Below are 26,909 nucleotides of genomic sequence, written 5' to 3' on the forward strand. Positions count from 1 at the left end.
TTACCAAATCGTGCCTCTCATCTTCATCAGATAAACCCTTACTGGTTACATAATCTTTCAACCATGCTGGCTGCCTTCGACTCCTTCCTTGATTTGGACTCAGTGGTGTTTCCTCAGATAACTCAGTTGGTGATGAGTTATCTGTTTCTTCATTTTGATCAGTCTGCTCATCTTCCAAACATTCTTCATCCTCGTTAACAGCAGCATCTTCATTATCACCTTCACATTCTAACACATCACGTTTCACCTCCTCTGCACTTCTACTCCATTTCCACTTCTCATCCTCAACGCACACTATATCTTTGTTGATCACTATCTTCTTTGAAATTGGATCATAAAGCATGTATGCTTTCGATTCCTCACTCATACCCAAAAGAACACATTTGACACTTTTATTATCCAGCTTCTTTCTTTGACTGCTAGGCACATGAACATGAGCCACGCATCCAAATACACGAAAATGATCAACACAAGGCTTTATTCCACTCCAAGCCTCTTCAGGAGTAACATCTTTGACAGCTAGAGTGGGACATCGATTCAGCACATAAACAGACCAATTAACAGCTTCTGGCCAGAACTTTTTTAGTACTTCTTTTCCTGATAGCATGCTACGTACCATGTTCATTATGGTACGATTCTTTCTTTCGGCAACTCCATTTTGTTGCGGGGTGTAAGCTGTGGTAAGTTGTTTGTTAACTCCATGCATGCTGCAGAAATTGTTGAATTCAAGTGAGGTGAACTCTCCACCTCTATCAGTTCTTAAACAGCAAATCTCATCTTCAATCTCCTTCTCCACAAATACTTTATACTTCTTAAACATAGCTAATGCTTCAGATTTTTCAGATAGAAAATATGCCCAAGTCTTTCTATTGTAATCATCAATGAAGGTGATTACATACCTTTTGCCATTGTTTGATTTCGGTAAGATAGGTCCACAAATATCTGCATGGACCAGTTGAAGCTGCTTAGATGCCCTCCACAAGCTTTTTTTTGGTATTGCTTCTTGATGTTGCTTCCCAATCATACAGTCATCACACACTTTTGATGAAGCCTTGAGCATTGGCAAACCTCTAACCATCTCCTTATAGTGCAAAGTTCTCAATCCCTTGAATTTTAAGTGTCCATACCGGCAGTGCCATAATTATGTGTTATCTTCAGATGTGATATGAAGACAGGTTGAAGTTGGAGAGATTATAGAAGCAAGTACAACAAACATTATGTTGGCTGACATCTGTGTTTGTATAATTAAACCTCTTCTAGGATGATAAATATTACACGTGCCATGCTGGATGAGAATAGATAAATTCTTTTCTTGAAGTTGACCAATGCTTAAGAGATTATTTCTAAACTCAGGTATAAAATAGACTTCGGTTATCACCTGAGTTAATCCATTTATATGAAGCTTGACATATCCTTTTCTCATAGCCATCATTCTTGAATTATCTCCAAGCTTTACCGATTGTCTGAACGTTTCATCAAGATCAAAAAACCAATCCTTGGTTCCACACATGTGGTTGCTGCAGCCTGAGTCGAGAAACCATACATTCTCCCTTGTTGATTGATTTTCCTCCACATACGCCATCAGAAGCATCTCTTCTTCTTCGTCTAATTCTGCGTAATTTGCACCTTTCTCCCCACTAGGACATTCATATTGAAAATGTCCTAGTTTCTGGCAATTATAGCACTGAACCAAGGCTTTGTTGAAGGATTGCCTACCCCTGCCTCAGCCTCTTCCTCTGAAATCTCCACGAGCTCTTCTTCTTCCTTCAACTCTGTGTTCTTATCTTCCTCCGCTTTTTTCTGAATTGATGATGTTTAAAGCATGCTCTTCTTCCTTTTGGCCTTGCATCCTCTGTTCATGAACTAACAAGCTACTTTGAAGCTCATCTATGGTCATGATAGAGAGGTCATTGGACTCTTCTATGGAACAGACGACATAATTGAACTTGAGAGTCATTGACCTTAAGATTTTTTCAATGATTATAGTCTGCTCCATCCTTTCTTCATGCGCCTTCATCTTATTTGCAATGGTCAATGTCCTGGCAAAATACTCATCAACTTTTTCACCTTCCTTCATGCCAAGAATTTCGAACTCTCTCCTCAAAGCCTGTAGCTGAGCACGTTTAACCTTGGTAGAGCCTTGATCCTTTAGTCGCATTGAATCCCAGATAGCCTTCGCAGTTTCCTTATTGAGTATGGTCTCAATAATAGTCCTATCTATAGCTTGGAATAGATAGTTCTTGACCTTCAAATCTTTCAGTTTCTCGTCGTCGTTACTCTTTCGTTGCGCCTCTGTTGGCTCTATCCCGTCCATTGTTGTAGGAATCCCATTCTTTATCAATTCCCAGTATTCCTTTGATCTAAGAAAGTTTTCCATGAGCATGGCCCAATGGTCATAATGACCATTGAATCGTGGTATTGCTGGCTGAACAAAGCTGTTGTTGTTCTCTGTTGCCATGAGTTTCTGATTCTTCTCGTTGTTGCTAAGCTCTTACTCTTGCTTCCTTCTCAAGAAACTACAGTTTCTTAAAATAACTCAATCAGGCCTCTATGATGAAGCTCTGATACCAGATGTTAGATCTCAGGACAAAGTTACAAGTTTTGGTGGCTGAAAAGTGTAGTTTATTGATTGCATTAGCAATGGCTTTATACAGGCCTGTTACAAAGAAAAAGGAAATTAACAGAAAAACAAACTCCACGTCTTCCACTCCTAAGAACGTGTACGTGAATATAAGACTAAATCAAATGGCAACTGATTGCCCTACAAACTATGACATTATTAACAGAACAAGTAAACAACTAAGCAGTAAGTAAGTCTTGGAAATTCTAATACTTCAACAGGTTAGTGAGTAATTTTTCCATTCTCGTTACGGGGGTCGAGCTCTTGTGTAGGCAAAACAAAACGCAAATAAACCATAGATTTAATTAATAGGAACAGCTAAATCTGGGGGAGGAAGGAAATTGAATAAAGGAAAAGGAAATATTGCTATGATCTAACTAACACGCACGACTCTACTGAGTATTTATTTAGATTTTTTTTATGAGACAATATCACCAATAAAAGAATAATCATCTCTGAGTCCAGTGCCTATATAAATCCAAAGCAGCGAGGCAGCTTTCAGAAGGGAAACAATAGCAGTAAGAAGACGAATATGACGGAAACAAACCAGATGGAAATGGCAGAAGAAGTACAAACAACAGAAGTGGAAACTAAGCTGAAAGATCGAAAGTTATCATGGGCAAGGCTGCGTCGCGTCGACTCCCTCAATTTGGAGGCTGGAAGAGTTTCCATGCCTCATAGCCACACCTCTAACGTCTGTCATATCAATCACCTTAATTTGTGTTGCCGTGTTTTCTGTCAATCATTCATCCTCGATAATATTTAACCTTTCTTGTGTGTGTTCGTAAATGTGCAGATCAATTGGAAGAGGACGTTGAGCTTGGCATTTCAAAGCGTTGGAGTAGTTTATGGAGACATAGGAACATCTCCACTTTACGTATATGCAAGCACTTTCACCGACGGCACTATTCACGAAAACGAGGACATTCTCGGGGTATTGTCCCTAATCATCTATACCATAGTGCTCGTGCCCATGATTAAGTACGTCTTCATCGTGCTTAGAGCCAACGATCATGGTGACGGTAAGTTACCAAATCTTCTTAAGAATATTCACAAATCAAGGTTAATGTTTATTGACAACAATCAGGGACAATATCCATTCCTTTGAAATTAAATTAGAACGAACACAGGGATTGAGGGTACATCATACATGAGCTACTCAAGTTTTTCCATCACCTAAAATATTTAAGAAAAGAGAACATATAATTAATTCAGTTCTGTAATATAGAAAATGGGCTGGCATGTATAAGGAATCATTGTACCAAGATAATATGTATGACCCGGTCATGTTTTTCAAAGGGATATGTGCCATAAATTATAGACCTCCTTCTTACTATGTACTATTTGTTTACGCTGAAAAAATAATTAACTATTAACTATAAAGCTAAAAGATGAGGAGAAAACATTATTTATTTATATTTATTAGCATTATGGATTATTATAGTAATTTATAGGGTTTTTTATTATTACCCTTTTTTCCTTTGCTTATTGATTTTTAAAAAAAAAATTAATCCTTAAATGATATATTTATAGGGATTTAAAGTTAATAATTTATTTAAAGTTACTTTTTATATGGTTACCGTGATATCAAATTAACTTTAAAGCTAAAAGGTGCAGGCAAAACACTGTTTTTATATGAGTTTTTTTTTTTGGTTGCATTTTGATCATTTTTCTCCCTTGCTTATTGATTTTTTTTTAATTTAATCCTTATATGATGTATTTATAAGAATTTAGAGTTAGTAGTTTATTATAATTTATTTTTATATACTTATCGCAATATTAAAATTAACTATAAAGTTAAAAGGTGTGGGGAAAACACTATGTCCTCACACTCATCAACATTGTGGATTACAAATAGTAATCCACGATGTTGTTTTTTTTTTTTTTGTATTTTCACCATTTTTTTCCTTTGCTTAGTGATTATTTTTTAAAATTTAATCCTTATATGATGTCTTTATAGGGATTTAAAGTTGATAATTTATTTTAATTTACTTTTTATAAGGTTATCACAATATCAAAAAACAATTCTCACACTCATTCGCAATGTGGATTACAATAGTAATCCACATTATTTTTTATTTTTTTTGCATTTTGACCTTTTTTTTCCTTTGCTTATTGATTTTTTAAAAAAAAAATTTCCTTATATGATGTGTTTATAGGGATTTAGAGTTGATAATTTATTTTAATTTACTTTTAATATGATTATCACGATCTCAAAAAAATACATCAGCATTGGGTTGATATCAAAAAAATATCCTAACATCGCAGTATGGTCTATTTTTTAAAAAGTTTAGTTAAATAAAAGATAAAAACATTATTTCCCCACACCAATTAGCACTAGTAATCCACAATGTTGTTTTTTTCGCATTTTGACCCTTTTTTCCCTTTAGTTATTTATTATTATTTTTTCATTTAGTCCTTATATGATGTGTTTATAGGGATTTAGAGTTGATAATTTATTTTAATTTACCTTTTATATGGTTCTCGCTGTATCAAGAAAATATCTTACCATCGAGTTGGTATCAGAAAAATATCTCAGCATCGTGATATAGTTTATTTTTTAAAAAAAACTTAGTTAAGAAAATGGTTTAAAAAACTAGGTTATTAAACTGTAGAGTTAATTACTCAGTTTGCGAGTTTGGTAAGGTAACCCTAGTTGCCCTAGTTCGCAGGTTTAGCAGGATATTTTTTTTCTAATTGAATTTGATATGTATATGATCGTCTATTTTTCTTTTTATTATATAGTTAAAACATAGTTTTAAAAAACATGTTATTAAATTATAGAAAGTTCATCGACTTGTTGAAGGGTTTGGAAAGTTTAACTTTTTTTAAGAAAAAAATTATTTTTTTTATTTCATCCTTCAATATTGGGCTAATTGAGAATTGAGTTTCATATTTTTTTCGTTTTTCTTTCTATAAAGTTATCATAATTTAAAAAAAAAATCTCAGTATTAGTTTGACGCTCGTTTTGCGATCGTCTATTTTTGTTATCATATAATTAAATAAGCAATAATTTATATAAAAAAAATAAGTTATTAATCCCAATTGAATCCATTACCTGGTTTGCGGGTTTGACGTGTTGACCCAGGTTACCCGATTCATGGGTTTAACGGGTTTACCCATCAAATCTGATACGTTTTTCTTTTTAGTTTTTTATCCTTTAATTTTTTTAATTTTTTTATTTCACTCTTTTTCAATATTGGATTGGTTGGGAAATGAAATTCATGGTTTATTTTTTTTTACTTTATATAGGGTTATTATGATCTCAAATAAACATCTTTTTAAGGATTGATGCTCGATTTTGCAAGTATTTAATTTTATCATAAAATTAAAAAAATACAAAACCAAAAATTTATTAAATTCATTGAAGTTCATGACCGAGGTCGTAAAGTGACTAAGGTCGATCCAATCTGGCATCTTCTCAATATTAAAAAAAATTGTCGTCTTAAGTTTATTTAAAAATCTATATCATAATTTTACTAGTCATTCAAGTTATATTTGGACTCATTTAAAAAAAATAAGTTATTAATCCCACTTGAATCCATTACCCGGTTTGCGGGTCTGACGTGTTGACCCGGGTTACCCGATTCATGGGTTTAACGGGTTTACCCATCAAACCTGATATGTTTTTCTTTTTAGTTTTTTGTCCTTTAATTTTTCTAATTTTTTTTATTTCACTCTTTTTTAATATTGGATTGGTTGGGAAATGAAATTCATGGTTTCTTTTTATCTTCTTTATATATGGTTATTATGATCTCAAATAAACATCTTTTTAAGGATTGATGCTCGATTTTGCAAGTATTTAATTTTATCATAAAATAAAAAAAAATACAAAACCAAAAATTTATAAAATTCATTGAAGTTCATGACCTGGATCGTAAAGTGACTGAAGTCGATCCAATATGGCATCGTCTTTGTACTAAAAAAAATTGTCATCTTAAGTTTTTAATTCGAGTTATATTTGGACTCATTTAATTGAATGATTCATTTTGGATCAGCTTCCACGCGGTTTAATTCAAAGCTTGAGCTAGGTAAAGAGTCAGGTTAACAGATTTTAAGATTTTTCAATTTAATAATATTGTAAAAACAATCTTCATATTCGTTAGAATAGTCTGACCCGCAGCGAAACAGGGTGAAGTACTTGTTAGACAACTTAAACCCTGGCGGTTTCAATGACTAATCAGCACAGCATCGTGTTGGAACTGTTCCATTCATGTTGTTGCCTTGTTGGGCATTCAGGAGCTGAAAAGTAGATGTGAAGGTTGCATTACTGTATTATCTTACAAACTAATAGATGTACTCATGAACAGGTGGAACATTTGCACTCTATTCGTTGTTATGCCGGTATGCAAAGGTGAGCTTAATTCCAAATGACCAGCCAGAGGACAGTCAACTATCCAACTACAAGCTTGAAACGCCATCTAGTCAGTTGAGGCGGGCTCAAGAGATTAAAGAGAAGATGGAAAGTAGTAAAACCATTAAAATCATACTTTTCCTAGTAACCATTCTGGGAACTTCTATGGTCATTGGAGATGGCGTCCTAACTCCATGCATTTCAGGTTTGTGTGCAGACATGTGTGTGTGTGTGTGTGTGTGTGTGTGTGTGTGTGTGTGTAATTTCAGGTTAGTGTTTCTCCGGAGAAATCCAGAATAATAATTGTGATTAAATGTTCTTTTGCAGTTCTTTCAGCAGTGAGTGGGATCAAGTCCCTTGGTGAAGGTACGTACTAGAATGCATGATCTTCACTGCTATATTTTTCAAATACTTGCATATCAATGGAACTAGAATACATGGATTTTTTTTAGGAGGGAAATACACATATTTGATACTTAAACTGAAGCACATTGGTGCTAGTTACCCACCGCTCTCACTACACGGCTTATGATGCACCTCTTCCAGTGACATTGCGTTTGTTTAATTATCCAGATACCGTTGTGGGTGTTTCAATTGCAATCTTGATTGTCCTATTCACTCTTCAGCGGTTGGGCACCGATAAAGTGGGCTTCGCTTTCGCCCCAGTTATCTTCTTGTGGTTTTCATTCATTGGTGGAATCGGTCTTTTCAACTTGTTCAAGTATGATCTTGGTGTATTACGTGCCTTCAATCCAAAATATATAATCGATTACTTCAAAAGGAATGGCAAGCAAGGATGGATTTCACTTGGTGGGGTAGTTCTATGCATTACAGGTGATCAGTCTAGTTATGAAGTTCTCTCTTCTTCTTTTTTTCTTTTCCTCTTTTTTCCTTGTAAATTTTCTTCTCTAACGTAGTAGGTTCATGACAGGGACTGAAGCTATGTTTGCTGATCTAGGTCACTTTAGCGTCAGGGCAATTCAAGTGAGTAGATACATAAACATTATTTAATTTCTAATTTTCTTTCAGCTCGCAGCAGTTTTAGCTATGGAAACCTGCTTAGGAATCCGAAAATCGAACATGAGAGAACACGATTCATTGAATTACTGAGCATGTCCTTGGGCTATAGATTCATGATTTATAATATAGCTTTAATTATGACTACTAGACTAAAATAAATTTGTGATATAACCTATTGCCAGACTCCCATTATTCTGCCAATTTATGTTGAAAACACTAAAAAACATATAAATAGTTAACTATTTCAATAAGGATTCTAAACACAAATCATTTTTAATTTAAAAAACCTGTTACAATTAGAATCCTTTTTCATATCATTACAGATGACAAATCTTATGTGCTTCTATTAGCAGACTAGTTTCTCCAGCATAGTGTTTCCTGCATTACTAGCTGCATATGCTGGGCAAGCAGCATACCTTTCCAAATTCCCGAATGACGTGTCTGATACCTTCTACAAGTCTGTGCCAGGTAAAAACCAAGTGGCCAGGAAAAACATCTGCAATTAACCATCTCGATTTTTTTCTTCGTTATGGATGAAGTACTTTCTTTGGTCATATTCATTGTTGTTGAATAATGAAAGCATAAATTCCTAGTAGAGTAATCACTTTTCATTGGCGTGCAGATCCATTATATTGGCCAATGTTTGTTGTTGCTGTTGCTGCTGCAATTATTGCTAGCCAAGCCATGATTTCAGGAGCATTTTCAATCGTTGCTCAATCCTTGAGTCTCAATTGTTTTCCCAGGGTTAAGATTGTGCACACTTCTGCTAAGTATGAGGGTCAGGTTTACATACCTGAGATCAACTACATGCTTATGGTTGCTTGTGTAATCGTCACTTTGGCATTCAGGACAACTGAAAAGATTGGGCATGCCTATGGTAAGCAACCAGGAAATTCAATTTCAGCAGCTCAATTTGATTTCTTAAAGAGCTTATAATTCATATTCTTGGGATTCAAAAATTCCTAATTCTCTTTTGAGAAAAAGTAAAAGATAGTGAAGGGTTGCCCTGCAGTTACGAATAGTGGAGCTGCAGTGCTAAGAATGGCGCCCTTCATGAGAGCTAAATTGATTCAAAACTAGTGTACAGTTACAGACTAGGCGTTGCCCTTCGTTTTTTTTTTTTTAGCCTAGATTTTGGACGTCTAGTAGAATCACACATGCCTAGTTGTGATTATAAATTATTGGTCTAGTTTGGATCGATAGGCCTCTGATCAATAGATTTCTCAAGATGTGATCTTCAGTTCACTCACACAGCCGGAAATTATGTCCTATAAATTAAAATTAATAAACACAACATTAAGATGTGGAGGGCTATTATTCAAGATATGCCTTTTCTCTATCACAAGTGAAATGAATGACAAACTTCTCTGCATGCAGGAATTGCTGTGGTTGCTGTTATGGTTATGACAACCTGTATGGTTACACTTATAATGCTAGTTATATGGAAGGCAAGGATGTTATCGGTAACTCTTTTCTTTTTTGTATTTGGTGCTATAGAGGTCGTTTATCTATCAGCTGTACTATACAAATTCAAACAAGGTGGGTACCTTCCACTAGCATTATCTTTTTTCTTAATGGTGGCCATGGGGACATGGCATTATGTGCACAGAGAAAGGTACCTATACGAGCTTAAAAACAAGGTCTCTAGTGAATATATCATGCAACTGGCGGCAAACGCAAATATGAACCAGCTACCGGGAATAGGACTTTTGTACTCTGAGCTTGTCCAGGGCATTCCTCCAATATTCCCTCACTTCATTTCCAACATACCTTCCACTCATTCAGTTCTAGTGTTTGTTTCAATTAAGTCTATTCCAATAAGTAAAGTGGCAATCGAGAAGCGATTTCTGTTCCGACAAATCGAGCCACAAGAGTACCGTATGTTCCGATGTGTTGTGAGGTATGGATACAAAGACGCAACTGTGGAGTCTCATGAGTTTGAAAGGCAGCTGGTCGAACACTTGAAAGAATTCATCCGGCACGAATACTTCATTCATGAAGCAGGCAACATTGAATCAACATTTGAACCAGAGAACATCCAACATTCCACTCTACTTGTAGAGAAGGATGGAAAAGGAAGACGATGAACAACAGTTCATGTTGAGGAACCACTACAACAGCCTAATCAGTCATTCAGCGCACCCCGTGTTTCGTCAGGTTCCATCCGATCCATCAGTGGAATCAACTTGTCAAATTCTTCTGCTGGAATCGCATCTGCCCAGGTCTCTAAAGGTGCTGAAGACGAGATCCAGTTTGTACAAAAAGCCATGGAGGAAGGTGTGGTTTATCTGCTAGGAGAAACAGAAGTGGTGGCAGAACCAAAATCATCCTGGTTGAAGAGACTAGTTGTTAACCACGTGTATTCTTTCCTGAGGAAGAACTTCAGAACAGGGGAGAAATTTTTGGCAATCCCACGAACAAGGATTCTCAGGGTTGGAATGACATATGAGATATGATATTGTGCTTGAAACTTTGGTGTGGAAAGAAAATGTGTGCGTGCATGGTGCCAGTACTTCTGTTGCAGCCTGTTCATTTCATAGCAGCAGAAGTTACTGGCTTTTTTTTTCTAGGGGGGGTGAAAACAAAATGTATATTTGTATGATTGTTGTCGAGAGTGCTTTATTACATGTAATACAAAAGAATGGCTCAAGAACGAGCCTTTAAGATTTTAAATGACTAAGAGTGGCATCGTATTTTAGTGAATCGGTCTTGCTACTTGTAATTGATTTTTCTTTTTCCTTTCTCTCATAGAAACAAATGAATGAATTATTTCTCATCGCTAAGACAAGGTAAGCTAATTTGATAAAAGTTTTTACTGACATTAGATTGACATATAAAGTCATTGATGAACTGTATTATTGTAACCAATGAAGCTCGAAAAACTTCATTGTATTTGAGCTTTCTTCGCGAAAAATGATAGGCTGAATCAGACTGCAAAAAAACCCTCCAATATTATTGAATTCAATTTAGGGTTTTAGATAGATATAAAGTAAAAACAGTGAATGGAGAGAGTTGGATATTTTTCATATATGTTTAGATAGGAAAAATCTTGTTTCTCTCTTGCTAAATATATTATTGGAAAAACATAAAAAAATCTATATAAAAAAAAATTAGCTGCTCTAGGTGGAAATCCTTTTTTTTTTTTGTTTTTTCCACATAGTTATAACCTGTAATAAATAACTTGGTTGGGCTCGGCCCAACTGACTTTGATGTGAGGCTTGGTTGGGCCAAAGACCAACCAAGCATGGGATTAGTTGGGCCAAGACCCAATCAAGCATGAGACTTTTTTTTTTTTAATCATCATTATTATTTGTTTCTAGGTAAATTTTGAACAACTGTATTATTAAAAAATTACTTTACTAGAAAAATAGATGCAGCAGGGCGGAATAAGTAATGGATTACATTCAAAAATATGCATGAAAGGTATGAATTTACTATAAGCATGTGCATGTTATTTGTGTGTGATGCCAGGTTGATTAATATTGTGGCATTTAAACTCACTAGTTTTAGGATTAAAAGCTCGTGGCTATGCTAGGGATCTTCGTACACTTTTTACATGGTTGTGCACATGGCTACGCTGAGAATCTTAATCCTCTATAGTAATAATTATATATGGAATATTTGTCCATCATTTATATGATTGTGTTAAAACCATTCCATCATTATTCTGATTTTCGGTGGAATTATTTTTATAAATATCACAACTTTAATTCTAAATTTATGATCGGTAATACATGAGTGGTGTCATAAGAACACTACACGTACGATAAGCTTCAGAACATATATATATATATATATATATATATATATATATAAGATAAATTATATAAAATGAATTTAAATCCAATATTAAATGAATAATATCTTTTTTTCTATATTTTCTTCCATGTTCTAAATAGGCACAAAGTCCCCAATCAATTGTATCAACTCTTGAGAGGGTGTCTAGTCCCTTATTATTATTAAAAAAGACTAAACGAGTTTGAACATTTTTTTTTTTGTTAGCCCAGGACTAGTGCACTCTGTATAATGATAATGAATTTATAGTGTATTTATAGTTAATCTAGTTTTTCTTTAATTTCATCTTTTCTCATATTTGTTTAGCTCATGATTTGATCTTTTTTTGCATGGGATTCTCTTGACGTCAAGGAAAAAATTGACACTTGGTTTATAAAAAAATTATTAATTTTTTTAATTTAAAATAATTAAAGTTTCAAGAACAAAATTGAATCTTTCCGATTCAAGGACGGCTTTTAAAGAGAAAAAAAAAAGAAAATTGGGAAAAATTGTTGGTGCCAACAAACAACGTGCTAGGACATGGGAGAGGCTGTGACACTAGGGCAATGCATGTGGCTACTTTAGGCGTTTGATTCAGCCCTTCTATGGTGTTTTTTGGAGCGTCACATCGCATTCTATCTCTATGTGCAGCGCATGTCGATGGATGAGCTATGATGGGGCTCCGCGAACTAATCTTTTTTCCTTCTTTTACTCTCTTTTTTTCTCCCCTCACCTTGATTTTCATGCCTACCACACTTCAATATACAAATTGGGCTGCCAAATTGTTTTGTGAATAAATTTTATCCTCATTGTTTTAATTGCTATTTTTATCAACCATTTTTTATTAATTACATCATTCAATACTATGTTTGTTGGCAATTGGGCTTTGTGTTTTTTTTTTTAATTTGCCTTTTATGGAGTAATCCTGGTTTAATGTCCCGACTCACGGGTTTGTCTAGATAACTTGAGTTTACTCGGGTCTCTTTTTTATTTTTTTTAAATAGATTTTTTTTATTTCATCCTCCAATATTGAGTTGGTTGGGAGTTGAGCTTTGTTTTAAAAAAAACTTTGATTATTTTCTTTCTATAAAATTATCCTAGTCTCATGACCCAAGATTGGGAATTGTGATTCCTAATTTTTTGCAATTTTCTTTCTATGAAATTATCCTAGTCTCATAATCTAAAACGTGGGTTTAGCATATTAGTCTATATTGTCTCACGTATTTGTTTTAGCTATATTTTTAAATAGAATTATTTTTTTGATTCCATCCTTCTATATTGACTTGGTTAGGAATTGGACTTTGTAAGTTCTTTCATGTTACTTTATTTGGGGTTAGCCTATTCTCATTACCCGTGTTGAGGGAGGGAAAACCTAGATTGACTTGTGTTTTTTTTTTTTTAATTGATTTTTTTTCATTCCCATCCTCAAACATTGGATTGGTTGAAAATTGGCTTTAGTAAAAAAAATTAATTTTCTTTCTATGGGGTTATCTCGTTCTCATTACATGTGATGCGATTCATCTAGTTTATACAGGTTGACTCGAGCCATATTTTTTTATTAATTTTATCCTCCAACATTGATTGTTTGCGAAATGAGCTTCATGATTTTTTTTATTTGCTTCATATGGGTTTATCACGACTTCATGACCCGAGTTATGAATTATTTTTTTTAATTAGTGTTGGTCCGAGTCAATTTGATATATCGCTTGTTTAATATTTAGAAAAAAAAATAAATATTGTCTAGTACATTACCATCTTAGTATATCATAAATTTTATCATTTAATATTTAAATATTACTGATTAGAAATTAAAATTTGTAATTTTTTGCGACAAGTGCTGAGAAGTAAGATCTGGAACTAAGGTCTTAAGAATTGTGCCGATTTCCTTGGAGACATGTATAATTGGAAACTATCTTTGGTGGAGTTTATTGTAACTTAGTCCTTGTTGTTTAATATAAATAATTAATAGATCCTCATAGTCTTAAAAAAATATTATTTAATCCCTACATTTTAAATTTACTTGTACGTTAGTCCTTTTGTAAATTTCATATTCATTTTATTTTTTCTTTCTTGAAAAACAAAATACAGTAGTAAACGGGAAGATTAGACTATAAAAAAAGGTATTTTTAGAGCAAGGAAATAGTACTAGTTAAGGAACCATTTAATTATTCTTGATACTACTTGGACTAATTAATTATTTTCATAAACTATAAAAACTAAGTTATAATAACTCTTTTTACTGACTATAAACTTATCCTCTCTTTTTGTGTGTGTGTGTGAGTCCAGATGGGTATGCTTTTCTAGTAAGGATGAAAGTGTTTATCCAAATTATATTGAGAATAGTTAATAAGAGAATCGCTATAAGAAAAAAATATTTCAAAATTAAGGGAGACTACTAGTTTCTATTAATATATTTGCTCAATTACTTGAAGCCATAAAGATTAATTAGTTTGTAAACAAGTGTTATGTTTGTGATGGAATAGTATAAAAGGAAGATATATATTCCATTATAATTCTTTTAATAATAAAGAACTCCCTCTCTTTCAGATGGCTAATGCAAAGAACAGCATTCGTGGGGTTAATTTTTAAAGAAGAGAATTTGTTGTGTTGAAAAACTTAAAGAATGATGAAATTAACCGGTACAGCCATTCTATTTTGTGCTTGTACAGTTGCCAAATGACATTACGGATCTGAATCTATAATCCATTGAAAACACACGGTGCCTGCCGCATGTTTGCAGCTGCTTCCCTGATTTACAAGCACCAGCTCTCTTGTTTTGGTTGTGTATTTTCTCGACATTAATGCAATCACCTCTTTTCTCTCCAAAAAGGAAAACGAATATTCAAACTGTGGCCCAGACGGAAAAGGAAACCTGAAGCATTTGTTGCTCAGCAAGGAATTTACTACTTAGTGCTGATTGTAATTAGTAACTAATTCAGAATGAAACCACGACTGATGAGTGAATGAAACCACGACTGGTGAGTTTCGTTTTACTTGAAGATATAAGCGAACGTTTCAAAACTTTATGACTGTAGTTGAAACCACCTGGCGACAACAGGATCAATCCTTTCACTTCCAAGGTGACCAAAAAGTACTCGTTTAACTCTGTTGCATCTATTTTGTTTGAGCCATTCTACAACACTTAAAAAAAGTTTGGTTTTCATGGAAGTTACAGTAGACCCTGCTTGTACTTTGGGCTAGCTACAAGAAGCTTAGATATTTTCGATATGTAGAAATGTTCCCTCTTCCCAGACATAATTAAACCTCAGAAACAGTTGGAAAGTAGCTGACCAGGCAATAAGCCTGTGAATTTTCTCCCAGGTATACATGAATGTCATGTGTGAACTCATTCAAAGGCGGTACGTAAAGACAACTGGAAACGACAACCACTTGCATGTCGAATGATGATGAGAATCTTGGTGGATTATGGAAGCAGGTGAAGATTAACATGTTATATAATTGGTGTAGAAGGCCCAGGTTGTCTCTTTATACGGATCTCTTCTTTTGGCATCCTCTTCTGTGTCTTTTCTGACGCGTGCGCAACCAATTGCAGTGCCAAGACATAATCGGCAAATGCCTTTGAAAGATGCACATTCCTAAACTGCAATGCCATATGCCACAGTGACTTGGCAGTGACTTAAGGTTTGACATGGTTCCAATTCTTGTATCTCTAGAGATTCTAAATATTTTTACAGTCAACTTTATGCAAATAAAAGGACTCTAGAGGGGTATTTCTTACAAGAAAGTTGATCACGATTGCCACACCTTTCAAACGGGACAAATGGAAACAGCTGAAAAATCTATTCTAATTGATATTTGATTATAGCTAATAACATTTCATAGGATAATGTCGTTATCAAAGAATTCTAAATGAACTTTTGAGAATGAAAAATTATTCTAATTCAACTTTTAATAATATTAAGAGATGGACCATGGTCTTTGATTGAGGGTGGTATGGAATCTCTTCTGCTTTTTGTCTGCTATCAAAACTTCACCTTCCCTCCGCATATATTATTAGCTTCCTTCCATCCAAACATGGAAGAGGAGGATCAGAGAATTTCAAAAATGTCAAACTTTGTTCAGGAATTCGAAGACGACGAACAGTTCCAAAGTGCCGGTGGCTCACAGCACTCTATCTGCAGTCCTAATCCTACTGAAAACGGTGGCTCAACTCCTACCACCTCGACGACCTCAAAAAAGAAAAGGAATCTTCCGGGAAATCCAGGCAAGAAAAATCTCTTTATTTTGTTATCTAAATGCCATGGATACGTTCAAGACAACAACATATTTATACGAAAATGTTAAGCAGGTTTTAAGGAAAACATACACAATAATCAACACAAGAACCTGACTAGAGATAATCTTGTTAACAATGTTGAGGTGCACTCTTTTGGTAAATTTTAGTGACATTTTTGTTTATGGAAAAACAAGTCCAATATTGACAGATTTCAGAAGATGAACTGTTTGGTGCAGTGTAAAAGTGGAATCCTTGAGTTTTTGACACTAAGAGTGCAGGTTTGAGTCTTGAGTAACTACCCCCTGCAAAAATATTGAAGCCTATAAAAATTACCTCTCGATACTTTTTTAATACAGGTTTCAAGTAAAAGTCATGGCATGCAATTTATTTCTAATGACATGATTCTCATAAGTCTTAGCAATCCAATCATATTTGCTTATCGTCATGGGTACTTTTTTGGGCACCCGTCCTATATATATTAACACAGTTTTTCATCCTTCTCCATTTCTGTCAAGAGTTCAGTATTTTACAAGCAACCTTATCTAGTTCGGTTCATAGGATTTCAATTTAACCTGTTTCTAACTTTCTAGTGCCAGGTTATTTTGTTAATTTCTGAAGCAATTGTTGAAAAAAATCATGTATATCTTTATGTTAATTGCTGGTATGATAATCCCATGTCGATTTAAGTAGTCTTCCCTTCAAATTTATTTACATATCCAAAAAGGGGAAAAGGATAAAGAGGCAAGTTGAACTTGCTGATCCTTCCTTTCATTTAGTTGTAACAATACAGAGTCGGTAGCCTCATAAAAGAAAGGTCTTGATTTCAATGAAATTATCACTAGGTCAAAGTTTCTATTTATCCTGTAAAGATTCGTTCAGAGGACCTCCAAGCACATACTCGCAGAACTGCATTTGAGGAATTATTTACTTGAGTCACTGAAGCTATCCAATTGCCAAACTAAACAGTTGTTCTTGTCAATGCAACTTTACAGACCCGGATGCAGAGGTTGTAGCATTATCACCAAGGACTTTAATGGCAACGAATAGGTACATTTGCGAGGTGTGTCATAAAGGATTCCAGAGAGACCAGAATCTCCAGCTTCACAGGAGAGGACACAACTTGCCTTGGAAACTCAAGCAAAGGCAGAACACACAGGCTAAGAAGAGGGTGTATGTTTGTCCTGAGCCAACTTGTGTCCATCACGATCCAAGTCGGGCTCTCGGTGACCTGACTGGCATAAAGAAGCACTTTTGCAGAAAGCATGGAGAGAAGAAATGGAAGTGCGACAAATGCTCGAAACGGTATGCTGTTCAATCAGACTGGAAGGCACACACCAAGATATGTGGAACTCGAGAGTATCGTTGTGATTGCGGTACAATTTTCTCAAGGTGAAATTTAATGATATTATGTGAATTATAATTTTTTCAGCTGTAGAAAGATCAAATTCTGACTTAAGTTAATGTTCGAGTTTTAGTTCCTACTTGCAACAATAAAAAAAAATAGTATGTTCAATGATGAGATGCAGAAAATACAGATGATGGAAGATTATAAGAAAAAATGTAGTTACACTTTCATCAATGTTTTGTGCAGGAAGGACAGCTTTGTCACACATAGAGCCTTTTGTGATGCATTGGCAGAGGAGAACTGCAAAGTGAACCAGAATCTCGCTGCCACAGGAGGAATGTTACAAGCGCAAGAGCCTTTCAGTTCATCAATGCCAAGCTCGGACGCCTGCACAAACAAAAGCGCAGCAATGAATCTCACGATTTCTGCCGAGAACTCTGACAGTGCATTGAGACCGTTATCTTTGAACTCATCCGGGATGGTGATGTCGAGTAATTTAAACCCAAGAACTTCACTGCCTCTGGCTTGTTTTAGCTCTTTGGACGGATCAAATACTTCTCCTTCGGCAATTGGCTCTAGTTATACGTCAGCAACAGCTCTCTTACAAAAGGCTGCAGTAATGGGTGCAAAAATCAGCGACAACTCAATCGCCCCAATACTCTTTAAAGGATTTAATGGATACTCTACAACCAGCATGAACTCATCTGGGTTAGTTCCGGAGGGTTCTTCAATAGATGGTAGCAACATAGGACCACATGCTGCAAATATGAACGGTATATATTTGGGAGATACAGAGATGTTTGACAAGAACTTGGATCCAGGTTATCCAAGAAATTCAGTTTGTCAAACTGGGTTTTTTGAATCTCCTCTCCTTATGGACATAGAAAATGGAAATGCAGCTCATGCACTGGCCGGTGAAGCATACATGGGAGGCAGTGAAAAAATGACAGTTGATTTCCTAGGAGTGGAACCACCAACTGGTCATTCAGCTGTGGGGAGGAAGCGAAATTATGAAGGCAACATAATGGGGTTAGGATACTCGAACGCACAGCAAAACTTGCACAACTTGCATTCAGATTGGTAAACCAGTGAAGAATTCCACTCGCACAGGCAGACCGGCTGCTTCCATAAATGTACTTTCTTTCCCAGAGAAGATAAAAAAAAATTCTGCTTTTAGCATTTGGTTAGCATAAGCTCCAAGAATTTCAATAGATTTTTCAGTCAAGGGAATCCAAGCCCCGCACTCATGTTTATTGCTGAACTTCAAAGTTTTGAATGCCTAACCTATCTTGTGTTAACTAAAATCTCTCAGGACCCATCCTCTCCTGCAGATTATCATGTCCTTTGACTAGCGTGGAAGAGTGTAAACAAATTCAAAGAAGTTCAAAGCTTAAATATGATTATTATTATTAGGCTCCTGATCTCTATAAGCTACAAGGTATTGAGATCTTCGAATTGTTTAATTGAGTCATACTTTTATATAACGTCTATAGCATGGTACCTCCACTTGAGTTAACTGTTGATCAATAATATTGACCGAGCAACTAATTGACATGTATCCATTTTATCATAAAAATTAATTAAAATGGTATTTAAAATTTAAATAAAATTGTGCTTTATAAGACAATTTTCGAATGTCTTAGAGTCTCTCCATCATGGTTGTGGCACATGTTACCAATCAGCTTTCAATTTGATATCGATAATATTTTTATTTTTTTTTTTTATCCTTATCTTTCACGTTTGACCCTTTAAATTTTAAAAGTAGCCTTTTAATTTGTTTTTTTTTTTTCATAATCGATTCATATTTTTTTATTACTATTTATTTTATTTGAAATGATTTATAAAATTAGAGTTTTTTTATTTTTATCCTCCTTCAATCTTTTATCTGTAAGATTTAGTCTTTATTCTTTTGATTGATATTTGTTTTAGTTGAGGTGATTTTTGAAAGTGAATTTTTTTTTTTTACGATTTCACCCTCCTTAAAAAAAAATTCCTACCATATTTGATCCTCGTTCTATTAATTGTTATTATTTTTACCTTGATAAATTTTTTAATTGATATTTTTTTTCAATTTCATACTTCTCATTGATATTAAAAGATATTTACTACAAAAAATTTAACTCGGCTTGCGGCATAGCACAGAACACCTATTTAGTTTAGAACTAAACTTGGTTATTGTTGTTGTTAAATTAATTGTATTATATATAGTACAAGTTTTGTTATAACAAAATAAAAATGTAAAAGATGAGGTAATTTTTTAAAAAAATAACAAAAAGAAATTCGATTTATCCTATCTGTTAGTCACAATTAAACTATAAATTATAATACTATAACATTATTTATGAAAGCGATTTTCATATATTCAATTTTATTGGAAGTTTTGTAACTAGTTTTTGTAATTATATAGTAATGTAAACAGACATTTGTATGAATTTGATAAACAAAAGAAAGTTCGGGAACGATAAGCAGAATTGTAAACGTTCGGGCTTCTTCTTCTTCATTTTTTCCTTGAAAACACCTGAGCAGATCCGGAAACTTACACTGACATATTCGGAAACATAATCCAAAAGCTCGATAATTTGGAAATTTAAACCAACAGGCCCATGGTTTCTCCGTTTTCAATTCGGATTATTTCTAACCCTATATTTATTTTGTTCTTCATTACTGTTTCCCTCACAATTTGGCTTGTCTCTCTGCTCCGAAGATGTCACGTAGCTGGTGGGAGGTAGATAACAGTCCTAGATAAAAAATGAAAAAATCCAAGTAGAAAAAAGTAATTAAAATTCAAAATTATCTAGGAAAATAATCTAAACAACAAAAACACATTTTCAAGCGTCATAAAATTAAACTTGTAGAATCATCTAACAAAATCTAAACTCGATTCAATAGTAAAATTTAAAATTATAAAATTATAGTGTTTTAACAGAATATAATTTTAACTGCTTCGTAACAACTTTGCCTTGCCTATCTTATTTATAAACACAATCATGCAGTGTTTATTAGGATTATGTTATCTATTGAAGATGCGGTGATGGAGAAGTCCGTCTGTAAAATTTATTGAAATCTACCGATGAAAAATATTTTATTAGCATCTCTATTTGTATTTATTAAATTTTTAGTAATTTTCATATTAGATTTTGGATAACATGGTGTGAATTTTTCGGTGCAGAGAACTCAGAATCAGATAGTGTATTTTTTTTTTACAGTTTATTTGTTGGTGACAATCTTGATGAATCCATGCAGTAGCAACCGCCAAACCCCAATTCCGAGACAAATGAGGCTATTATCCCATATTAGTTAGAAGACGAGGGCCTTGGTTGCTTATATGGCACCAAGAACACCTCTTTCATTGCGAGACGTTTTTTAATAGATAAAATCCACTGGAAGCTATGTGAAACAATACCTTATGATGGGCCTACCATGCTGCGGATATGAATATGCCTTATCAGTTGGCGTCGTCTGTGAGAATAAGTCATGTGCTTTATCTAAGCCCCTTGTCTAAGGGCTCTTTTTCCACATCGTTATATTAGTTAGGAGACAAGAGTTTTAATTGCTTATATGATATCAAGGATATCTTTTTCATTACGAGGCATTTTAAAGGACAAAACTCACACACAACAAATCTTAATCCTATTCTTCATAATAAAGATGATGCTTGGATCAGGCTGGCAGAGCATATCAGTGCTAACTGCTAACGAAGCACCAAACATGCAACCCGCGAGCATGGAGTCCACTGAAAGTCTGGATAAGGTAAAGGTTGGAGATCAAGAATCGTGTTTGACATGGACAGTTTGCTTAGACGAGATTTCAGTAGGGTCTGTTGCCACACGCTTGCCATGTTCGCATGTCTACCATCAGAATTGCATCGTTCTGTGGCTGGTCAATGGTAACATGTGTCGTCGCTGTCGGTACAAGATGCCTTCTTAAAAATAATTGTATTGTTTGGATTTAGGGCATTCAACCTGACATCTGTACTGTATGCTTTTGTTTTTTTTTTTAATTACACAATGCAGTCATTTATTTGAAAACAAGGGTGATTTTAAGATGAATGTTTCTTTTTCTTTTTTTTCATATAACAGTTGAAATTAAACTATACAATAGCTCTCCCTTTTTTCAATTTGAAAGAACAAGAAAAGGTTTTCTGGTAGTGACTGTAGAGATTTCTCCATATCAAATTCGCGAACTAGTTTCTCTCAATGATCCCGATGGCGTATGACTCAAGATATCACGTGAACAGAGGTGAGAAACTTGGACCCTCATTGAGACACTGGAGGCTTTATACAAATATTGTCGACCAGCAATTCTCAGCAGTTTTCAGATTAGTTCACTGATTAACCAATTATTTTCAGTTTTCCCTGGAAACAAACACATTGCAGTTTAGCAAAGTATTTCCCTGGCACAAAAATGTAAGAAGGAATTATGAAAAAAATAATAAATTTTAAGTTACACCACCTTCTGAAAACAGGGAGTGGTTCCCCCATTCCAATAAAGTGTCCCTTGTAATCTACCAGTAATGACTGAATTAGAGCTTATGTAAGAGCCCAACGGTTCTGTCTAACATTACGAATCAACTGACAAGTATTAACACTCAACAAATTTCCAGAAAAATGAACACGTAATAGCACAACAACAATCCCAAACTATCAAAGCAGATAAATTTACAGCATGTACCATTTCATACCTAAACAAACAAGAGCATTCTCTCCTTCCACACGTGAAGCATATAACATCCTTTCGATGGGCACTTTGAGTTGAAAGCCATGTCAGGGACCAGTTTCAATCAGCCCCGTTAGAGATGTCATATTGACTTGGATCAGAAAACTTTCCACTCACTATAACATGCTTCTTGAAACAAACTTCAATGATCACGAGAAATTTTCTGCCCATCTGCCAAACCAGGTTCCATTCCAAACTCAGCAGCCAACACCTGTATATCTGGTGTTATCTCCCAGTTGGCTTTATGATCCCAATTTGCGTGTCTTGGCTGGGTTCCACACCTCTCCAATCCACCAATACTATCAATCTGACTTTGTAAATCTTCAAAATCCTCATCAGCAACAGCTTGTCGTTTCCCCACTTCTATATCAAAGCTCCTTTTGGGCACCTCCGGGCTCAAGACATGGCTCATCGGCATTGAAGCAGCATAGCCAGAAGATGAATCAACCAGAACCTTTGCACGGAACTTGTTCTTCGATTTTGGAATTTTTGTGAAGAAAACCTCCAGAACATTACGAACACAACCAAGGTTGTAAGGATTCATCTTTCCATCATACCTATACCTGAAGTTCTCATATGTTGTCTGCACAAAAATAAAATAACTTGCAGGTTGAGTAATGAGGAAAAGCATTTGGAACAACAGAGAAAATGTGGGTGAAGAGAAAATTGCAACCTGATTGGTGCATATCAAGTACAGATGAAATGCAGTGAGGCCTCCAACAAACCAAGCACATATAAATGTGTATAATACCAGGATTCCTGAAACAGGAGACTTCAGAAAGGCCCTCCATATATCACAATGATCTGTATCCATTATCTTCCTGATGTTGACCCAGCAGAATGCAAGAACATAGAGGCATAGAATAGTTGTGGAAGACACAAACATGAAAAAGAATCTGTAATTCCTCTGTCAACAGAACACTCTTACCAGTTAGGCCTATGAAGGTCAGACAGCATTTTACAACAAAACCCAGTAAAGTAAAATCAGTAGGATCTTAAGAGATCAGATCTATCTATTTTTTCCCTACTGGAGGATCAGGATATCATTAGTTCTCCGTGCCATTTAAAACAAAGTTTTCACAAACAATAACTGAAAACATTAAAGAATCATCTTAAGTGCAATCAACATCATTAGTCAGTCAATCCAGATTGCAGAATATTTCAGCTCTTTAGCCCAGGCCTTATATCTCAAGCACCCCCACAAAGTCAACCTGGAAGCTCTGAAAAATGCTTATTTAGCTATATTGTGCAATCCTATGATAAAAAAAATCTTCTCCGAAATAAAACAAATTACAGAACAAAAAAAATGACACAAGTCTCAGATTACTTATCAAGTATTGAAATTTGAAACATAAAAGTTCATGCCAGATGATCTAGGTTCAAACTACTAGCATGAATATGATCATTTAACAGGTTGTTGATTTGACATATCACTCCTAACTAAATCAACCCCCAAACCTCCTCCAAATAATTCGGTTTCGAAATTCCAATGAAATCTTACACAATGGCCAGCTCCAAGAATATCTACTGTGTATAGAAAAAGAAAGAAAGAAAATCATGCATTCTTTACTAGCTCAATCTTTTTGCTTTTTATTTTTTTCCAGTCCATTTTGGCAATAAAAACATCCAAAGAAAGCCAGGGGATTCAGTATCTGTCACACACAGTAAGCGCATAACTATAAATGCACTCACCATGAACTACCACAGTGGCATGCCTAATCACAGTATATTCAGTTGTCATTGGGTATATACTACAAAAGCATTTCAAACCATTTTATCTGATATATGTGGTGGAGGATGCACTAATAGATGAGGGAGTTGGAGGCCATCATATTGACCCTAGGCAAGCCAAAAGGTTTAAAATTGATGGAAGCAATACATTCAACCAAAATGTGAATGTACAAATAAAATTAAGAAAAGATAAGAACCAAATCCATAATTAAATCAAAATATGCATGATAGAACACTGTTAAACTGGAAGATACCTTGCCAATACATTGCCCCACCCACGGGCAATGATGATCAAAACGCTCAACGCAGTTGTTGCATATAGAGCAGTGAGAGCATCTTGGTGAGCGGTATAGCATGCACGTTTGGCAGTATTTGACCTTGACTACCATCCCATTCACCATAACATCTTTTGTGGGAGGTAAACTTGGGCCAGAAACCTGACTTCCTGGCCAATCAGCAGATATACTTGAGCCTTCATCTTCTGGAGGGTGGAGATTACGAGGAATAATACCTGGATCTCTTGCAGAAGTAAGGAAGAGAAGAATAATAACCTGAACAGGTTGACAACCCAATGACAAAAGCCAAATTGCCAAGTAAATTCACTGGAATATGGAAGAACTTGTACATTATAAGGTCAGTCAGCAATGATGTTAGCACTGTTTTAGCTCACAAAATGCTCAGAGCAAGAGCAACAAAAGAAGTATGAGATATCATACGATTTCATGTTTGATTGATGACCATTATCCTGCCATGTCAAAACTCAAGGGAAGGAAGAGCAAGACAAGTTTCTCTCAACCTTTGAATCAAAATAACTTGATTCCTTTTTGTCTAATGTCAAAGTTCAGACCTTTACAGGCTGTATATCAGTCTCCGAGAAATGAGAAACATAAATCAACTAGAAATTGTACAGCCATTTAGCCAAGTTGAGAAGGCTTCAATTTTACAATACAGTTCCAAACTCCTTTTCCTCCGTTTTCTCAGAACTCAAGTCTCAAAAGATTTTGGCTGTGGGGCCAGTGTGGCTATAAGCAAATTTAACTATAACTACTTTCAGGAAATCAATTTGGATGAAGCTCCACAGCTCCTTTCATTTTATGTTTTACATCAATCTGCTTCATTTTACCAACATCTTTCAGGATAGATTTGGTGATACAGGGACCTGTTATGACATTTACAATGATCTCTTCTTTTTTTTATTTATATATTTATTGGTATATTTAGGTTCATTTTGGTAAAAAAAAAAAACTTTGTCAATGCTGGGAAGTGATGGTAATATATTATGAAACAGCTCTAATTGAAGATCAGTAAAAGAGGAATGACTCACGTATGCTGTCAAGACGGCACATATAACTACAATATAATCACCTAGCTGGTGTTGGAAGTCTTCAATGAGCCTTCGAGAAACAAAAGCGGAAAATAAGACTACTGGAATCATGATTAGAAGGATTGTAAGGAATAGCGACCTGACATCTGGACCAAAAACTAGTCTACCCCCAAGGCAGAATATCTGCAGAAGAATTAAAGGATCGAGTCAGTTGTAGGTTTGCTTAATTCATGATCTATACATGTCACATGCTTTGTAGCCGTAAACGGTAAACATGAAGCAGCAGACTTGATAGCTATAACTAGACATGAATTAAATGATACACCACCCTGCTCGATTCAAAAGAAAGAAAATAAAACGAAGGATCCATACTTAGACTGTGAAAGATTCAACCAATGAAACATGTTGAAAAGTTAATCACATGAAATAGAACATGTTATGTACAAACTACAAATATTACAAATGCAATAATCATTCTAGAAATTATGTTGTTCTAAGCAACCACAGAACGAAAAATCAACAGATGCTGCAGGAAAATGATTTTTCTGCTAGATTATCACCTATTATATGTTAACAAAAACTTCTTTTTGGAAGCACAGTATGGACAAAGAACAAACATAACACTTGTAATAACTAAAGCAGTGATTTTTACTCGGATAGTTGGATATTGGGTCTTGACTATGAAGTTGCTTATAAACATTAGTGCATTTTACATGCCTAATGACTTCCAACTTCGTAGCATTGATGTTTCCATGAATTTATTAGTTCAAAAGGAAGTATAATTAGTAATGCAAAATACTTATTATGAAACATTTAACTACTAAGATGGATTTAAGATTACATAAAGATTTTTCGGTGAAAAGATTACATAAAGATCCATTAGGCTGCAGAAACACTAGCAATTGGAAAGGGGAAAAAAAGATAGAATTTTGAGAGAAAAAAATTACTTAAGGGGCAAATTATTTTCACTGATTTTGTAGGTAAAAAAGTTGTAAATTGGTTTGAAAGCTAAGAAACGAAGCGGGGTAAGAGCCAAAAACAAAAAGAAAAGCGGACAACATAAAACATGATAATAACAAACACGTAAAGACAGGGAGAGAAAATACAAGTGAAAGAGAAAGGGGAAACAAGTTGAAAAGAAGGTATTACATTGTTGCCTTTCCAAGCTTGATAGACTCGAAGATTACGAGCTCTATTATCGTTATGGCTACCCATAATTCGGCGATTAGAATCGGAAAGTTGATGCGTAGGCATTGGAGTTGACGTGTTGTACATTTTTTCTCCTCCACTTCCTCCTCGCATTCTCTCAACGCCCCCCATCAAAAGATATCCCTTTCACTCACCCTCAGATCTCCCCATTTACAATGAACAAGGAGATCTAGGGAATTATTATCATTTTTCAAACCTGTAGCGAAAAACAAAAAGAAACATTAAAGACAAAAGGCAAAAGGAGGAAGGCAAGGTAAACGGGCGGGAATGTTGGAAAGGAAATTTCTTGTTTTACCTGGAGGTAAGAAGGGATGGATGGAGGTGAGAGAATCTCCCTACCGGAGGTGAAAGAGAGGGGGGCGGAGGGAAAAGGCAAGGCAAAAACAGGGAAAGACAGCTGATGAGAGAAGAAGAAGGAGAAGAACCTTGCTTTTGCTTTCGTGGCCATTTTTTTCATTTTAACTAGAAAAAATAATAGACGTAGCTTTTTGAATCGGCGGATTTAATGATGGATTAATATTATTAATATATTTATTGTTATGATGGTTTTAAAAACATATTTTATTTAAAAATATATTA

At 34.9% G+C, this 26,909-nt stretch overlaps 3 protein-coding genes across 4 annotated transcripts; 2 read left to right on the forward strand and 1 right to left on the reverse strand.

Moving 5' to 3' along the window:
• Positions 1–3,098: 3,098 nt before the first annotated feature.
• On the forward strand, positions 3,099–10,697 carry LOC7482835 (potassium transporter 5-like). Its single transcript, XM_052449939.1, has 9 exons — positions 3,099–3,314; positions 3,417–3,642; positions 6,931–7,179; positions 7,302–7,340; positions 7,548–7,808; positions 7,906–7,958; positions 8,348–8,462; positions 8,617–8,871; positions 9,372–10,697. The coding sequence occupies exons 1-9, from the start codon at positions 3,153–3,155 to the stop codon at positions 10,079–10,081; spliced, it is 2,070 nt and encodes a 689-aa protein (XP_052305899.1). The 5' UTR covers positions 3,099–3,152; the 3' UTR covers positions 10,082–10,697.
• A 5,066-nt stretch (positions 10,698–15,763) lies between these two features.
• On the forward strand, positions 15,764–18,705 carry LOC112325955 (zinc finger protein GAI-ASSOCIATED FACTOR 1). The gene is made up of 3 exons (XM_024593135.2): positions 15,764–15,930; positions 16,998–17,394; positions 17,597–18,705. The coding sequence occupies exons 1-3, from the start codon at positions 15,804–15,806 to the stop codon at positions 18,432–18,434; spliced, it is 1,362 nt and encodes a 453-aa protein (XP_024448903.1). The 5' UTR covers positions 15,764–15,803; the 3' UTR covers positions 18,435–18,705.
• A 3,050-nt stretch (positions 18,706–21,755) lies between these two features.
• LOC7482837 (probable protein S-acyltransferase 7) lies at positions 21,756–26,795 on the reverse strand. Of its 2 annotated transcripts, XM_002299326.4 has the most exons (6): positions 26,626–26,795; positions 26,271–26,526; positions 25,122–25,304; positions 24,052–24,348; positions 22,740–22,973; positions 21,756–22,649 (listed from the first exon to the last, which is right to left on the reverse strand). In XM_002299326.4, the coding sequence occupies exons 2-6, from the start codon at positions 26,439–26,441 to the stop codon at positions 22,209–22,211; spliced, it is 1,326 nt and encodes a 441-aa protein (XP_002299362.4). In that variant the 5' UTR covers positions 26,442–26,526; positions 26,626–26,795; the 3' UTR covers positions 21,756–22,208. The 2 variants fall into 2 exon arrangements, with proteins under 2 accessions (XP_002299362.4, XP_024449491.2); XM_024593723.2 differs by lacking the exon at positions 25,122–25,304.
• Between the last annotated feature and the right edge of the window lie 114 nt (positions 26,796–26,909).

The sequence above is a fragment of the Populus trichocarpa genome, chromosome 1 (assembly GCF_000002775.5).
Source record: "Populus trichocarpa isolate Nisqually-1 chromosome 1, P.trichocarpa_v4.1, whole genome shotgun sequence".
NCBI lineage: Eukaryota > Viridiplantae > Streptophyta > Magnoliopsida > Malpighiales > Salicaceae > Populus > Populus trichocarpa.

Excerpts from the sequence above, each read along its gene's own strand:
- LOC7482835 (XM_052449939.1), top strand. The coding sequence starts at position 3,153 with ATGACGGAAACAAACCAGATGGAAATGGCAGAAGAAGTACAAACAACA. Across the intron at positions 3,315-3,416 it reads CTCATAGCCACACCTCTAAC|ATCAATTGGAAGAGGACGTT; the intron begins GTCTGTCATATC and ends GTAAATGTGCAG. Across the intron at positions 3,643-6,930 it reads AGCCAACGATCATGGTGACG|GTGGAACATTTGCACTCTAT; the intron begins GTAAGTTACCAA and ends ACTCATGAACAG.
- LOC112325955 (XM_024593135.2), top strand. The coding sequence starts at position 15,804 with ATGGAAGAGGAGGATCAGAGAATTTCAAAAATGTCAAACTTTGTTCAG. Across the intron at positions 15,931-16,997 it reads TCCTAATCCTACTGAAAACG|ACCCGGATGCAGAGGTTGTA; the intron begins GTGGCTCAACTC and ends GCAACTTTACAG. Across the intron at positions 17,395-17,596 it reads TGCGGTACAATTTTCTCAAG|GAAGGACAGCTTTGTCACAC; the intron begins GTGAAATTTAAT and ends TGTTTTGTGCAG.
- LOC7482837 (XM_002299326.4), bottom strand. The coding sequence starts at position 26,441 with ATGGGGGGCGTTGAGAGAATGCGAGGAGGAAGTGGAGGAGAAAAAATG. Across the intron at positions 25,305-26,270 it reads AAGCTTGGAAAGGCAACAAT|ATATTCTGCCTTGGGGGTAG; the intron begins GTAATACCTTCT and ends ATTCTTCTGCAG. Across the intron at positions 24,349-25,121 it reads GTGCCGTCTTGACAGCATAC|GTTATTATTCTTCTCTTCCT; the intron begins GTGAGTCATTCC and ends CAACCTGTTCAG.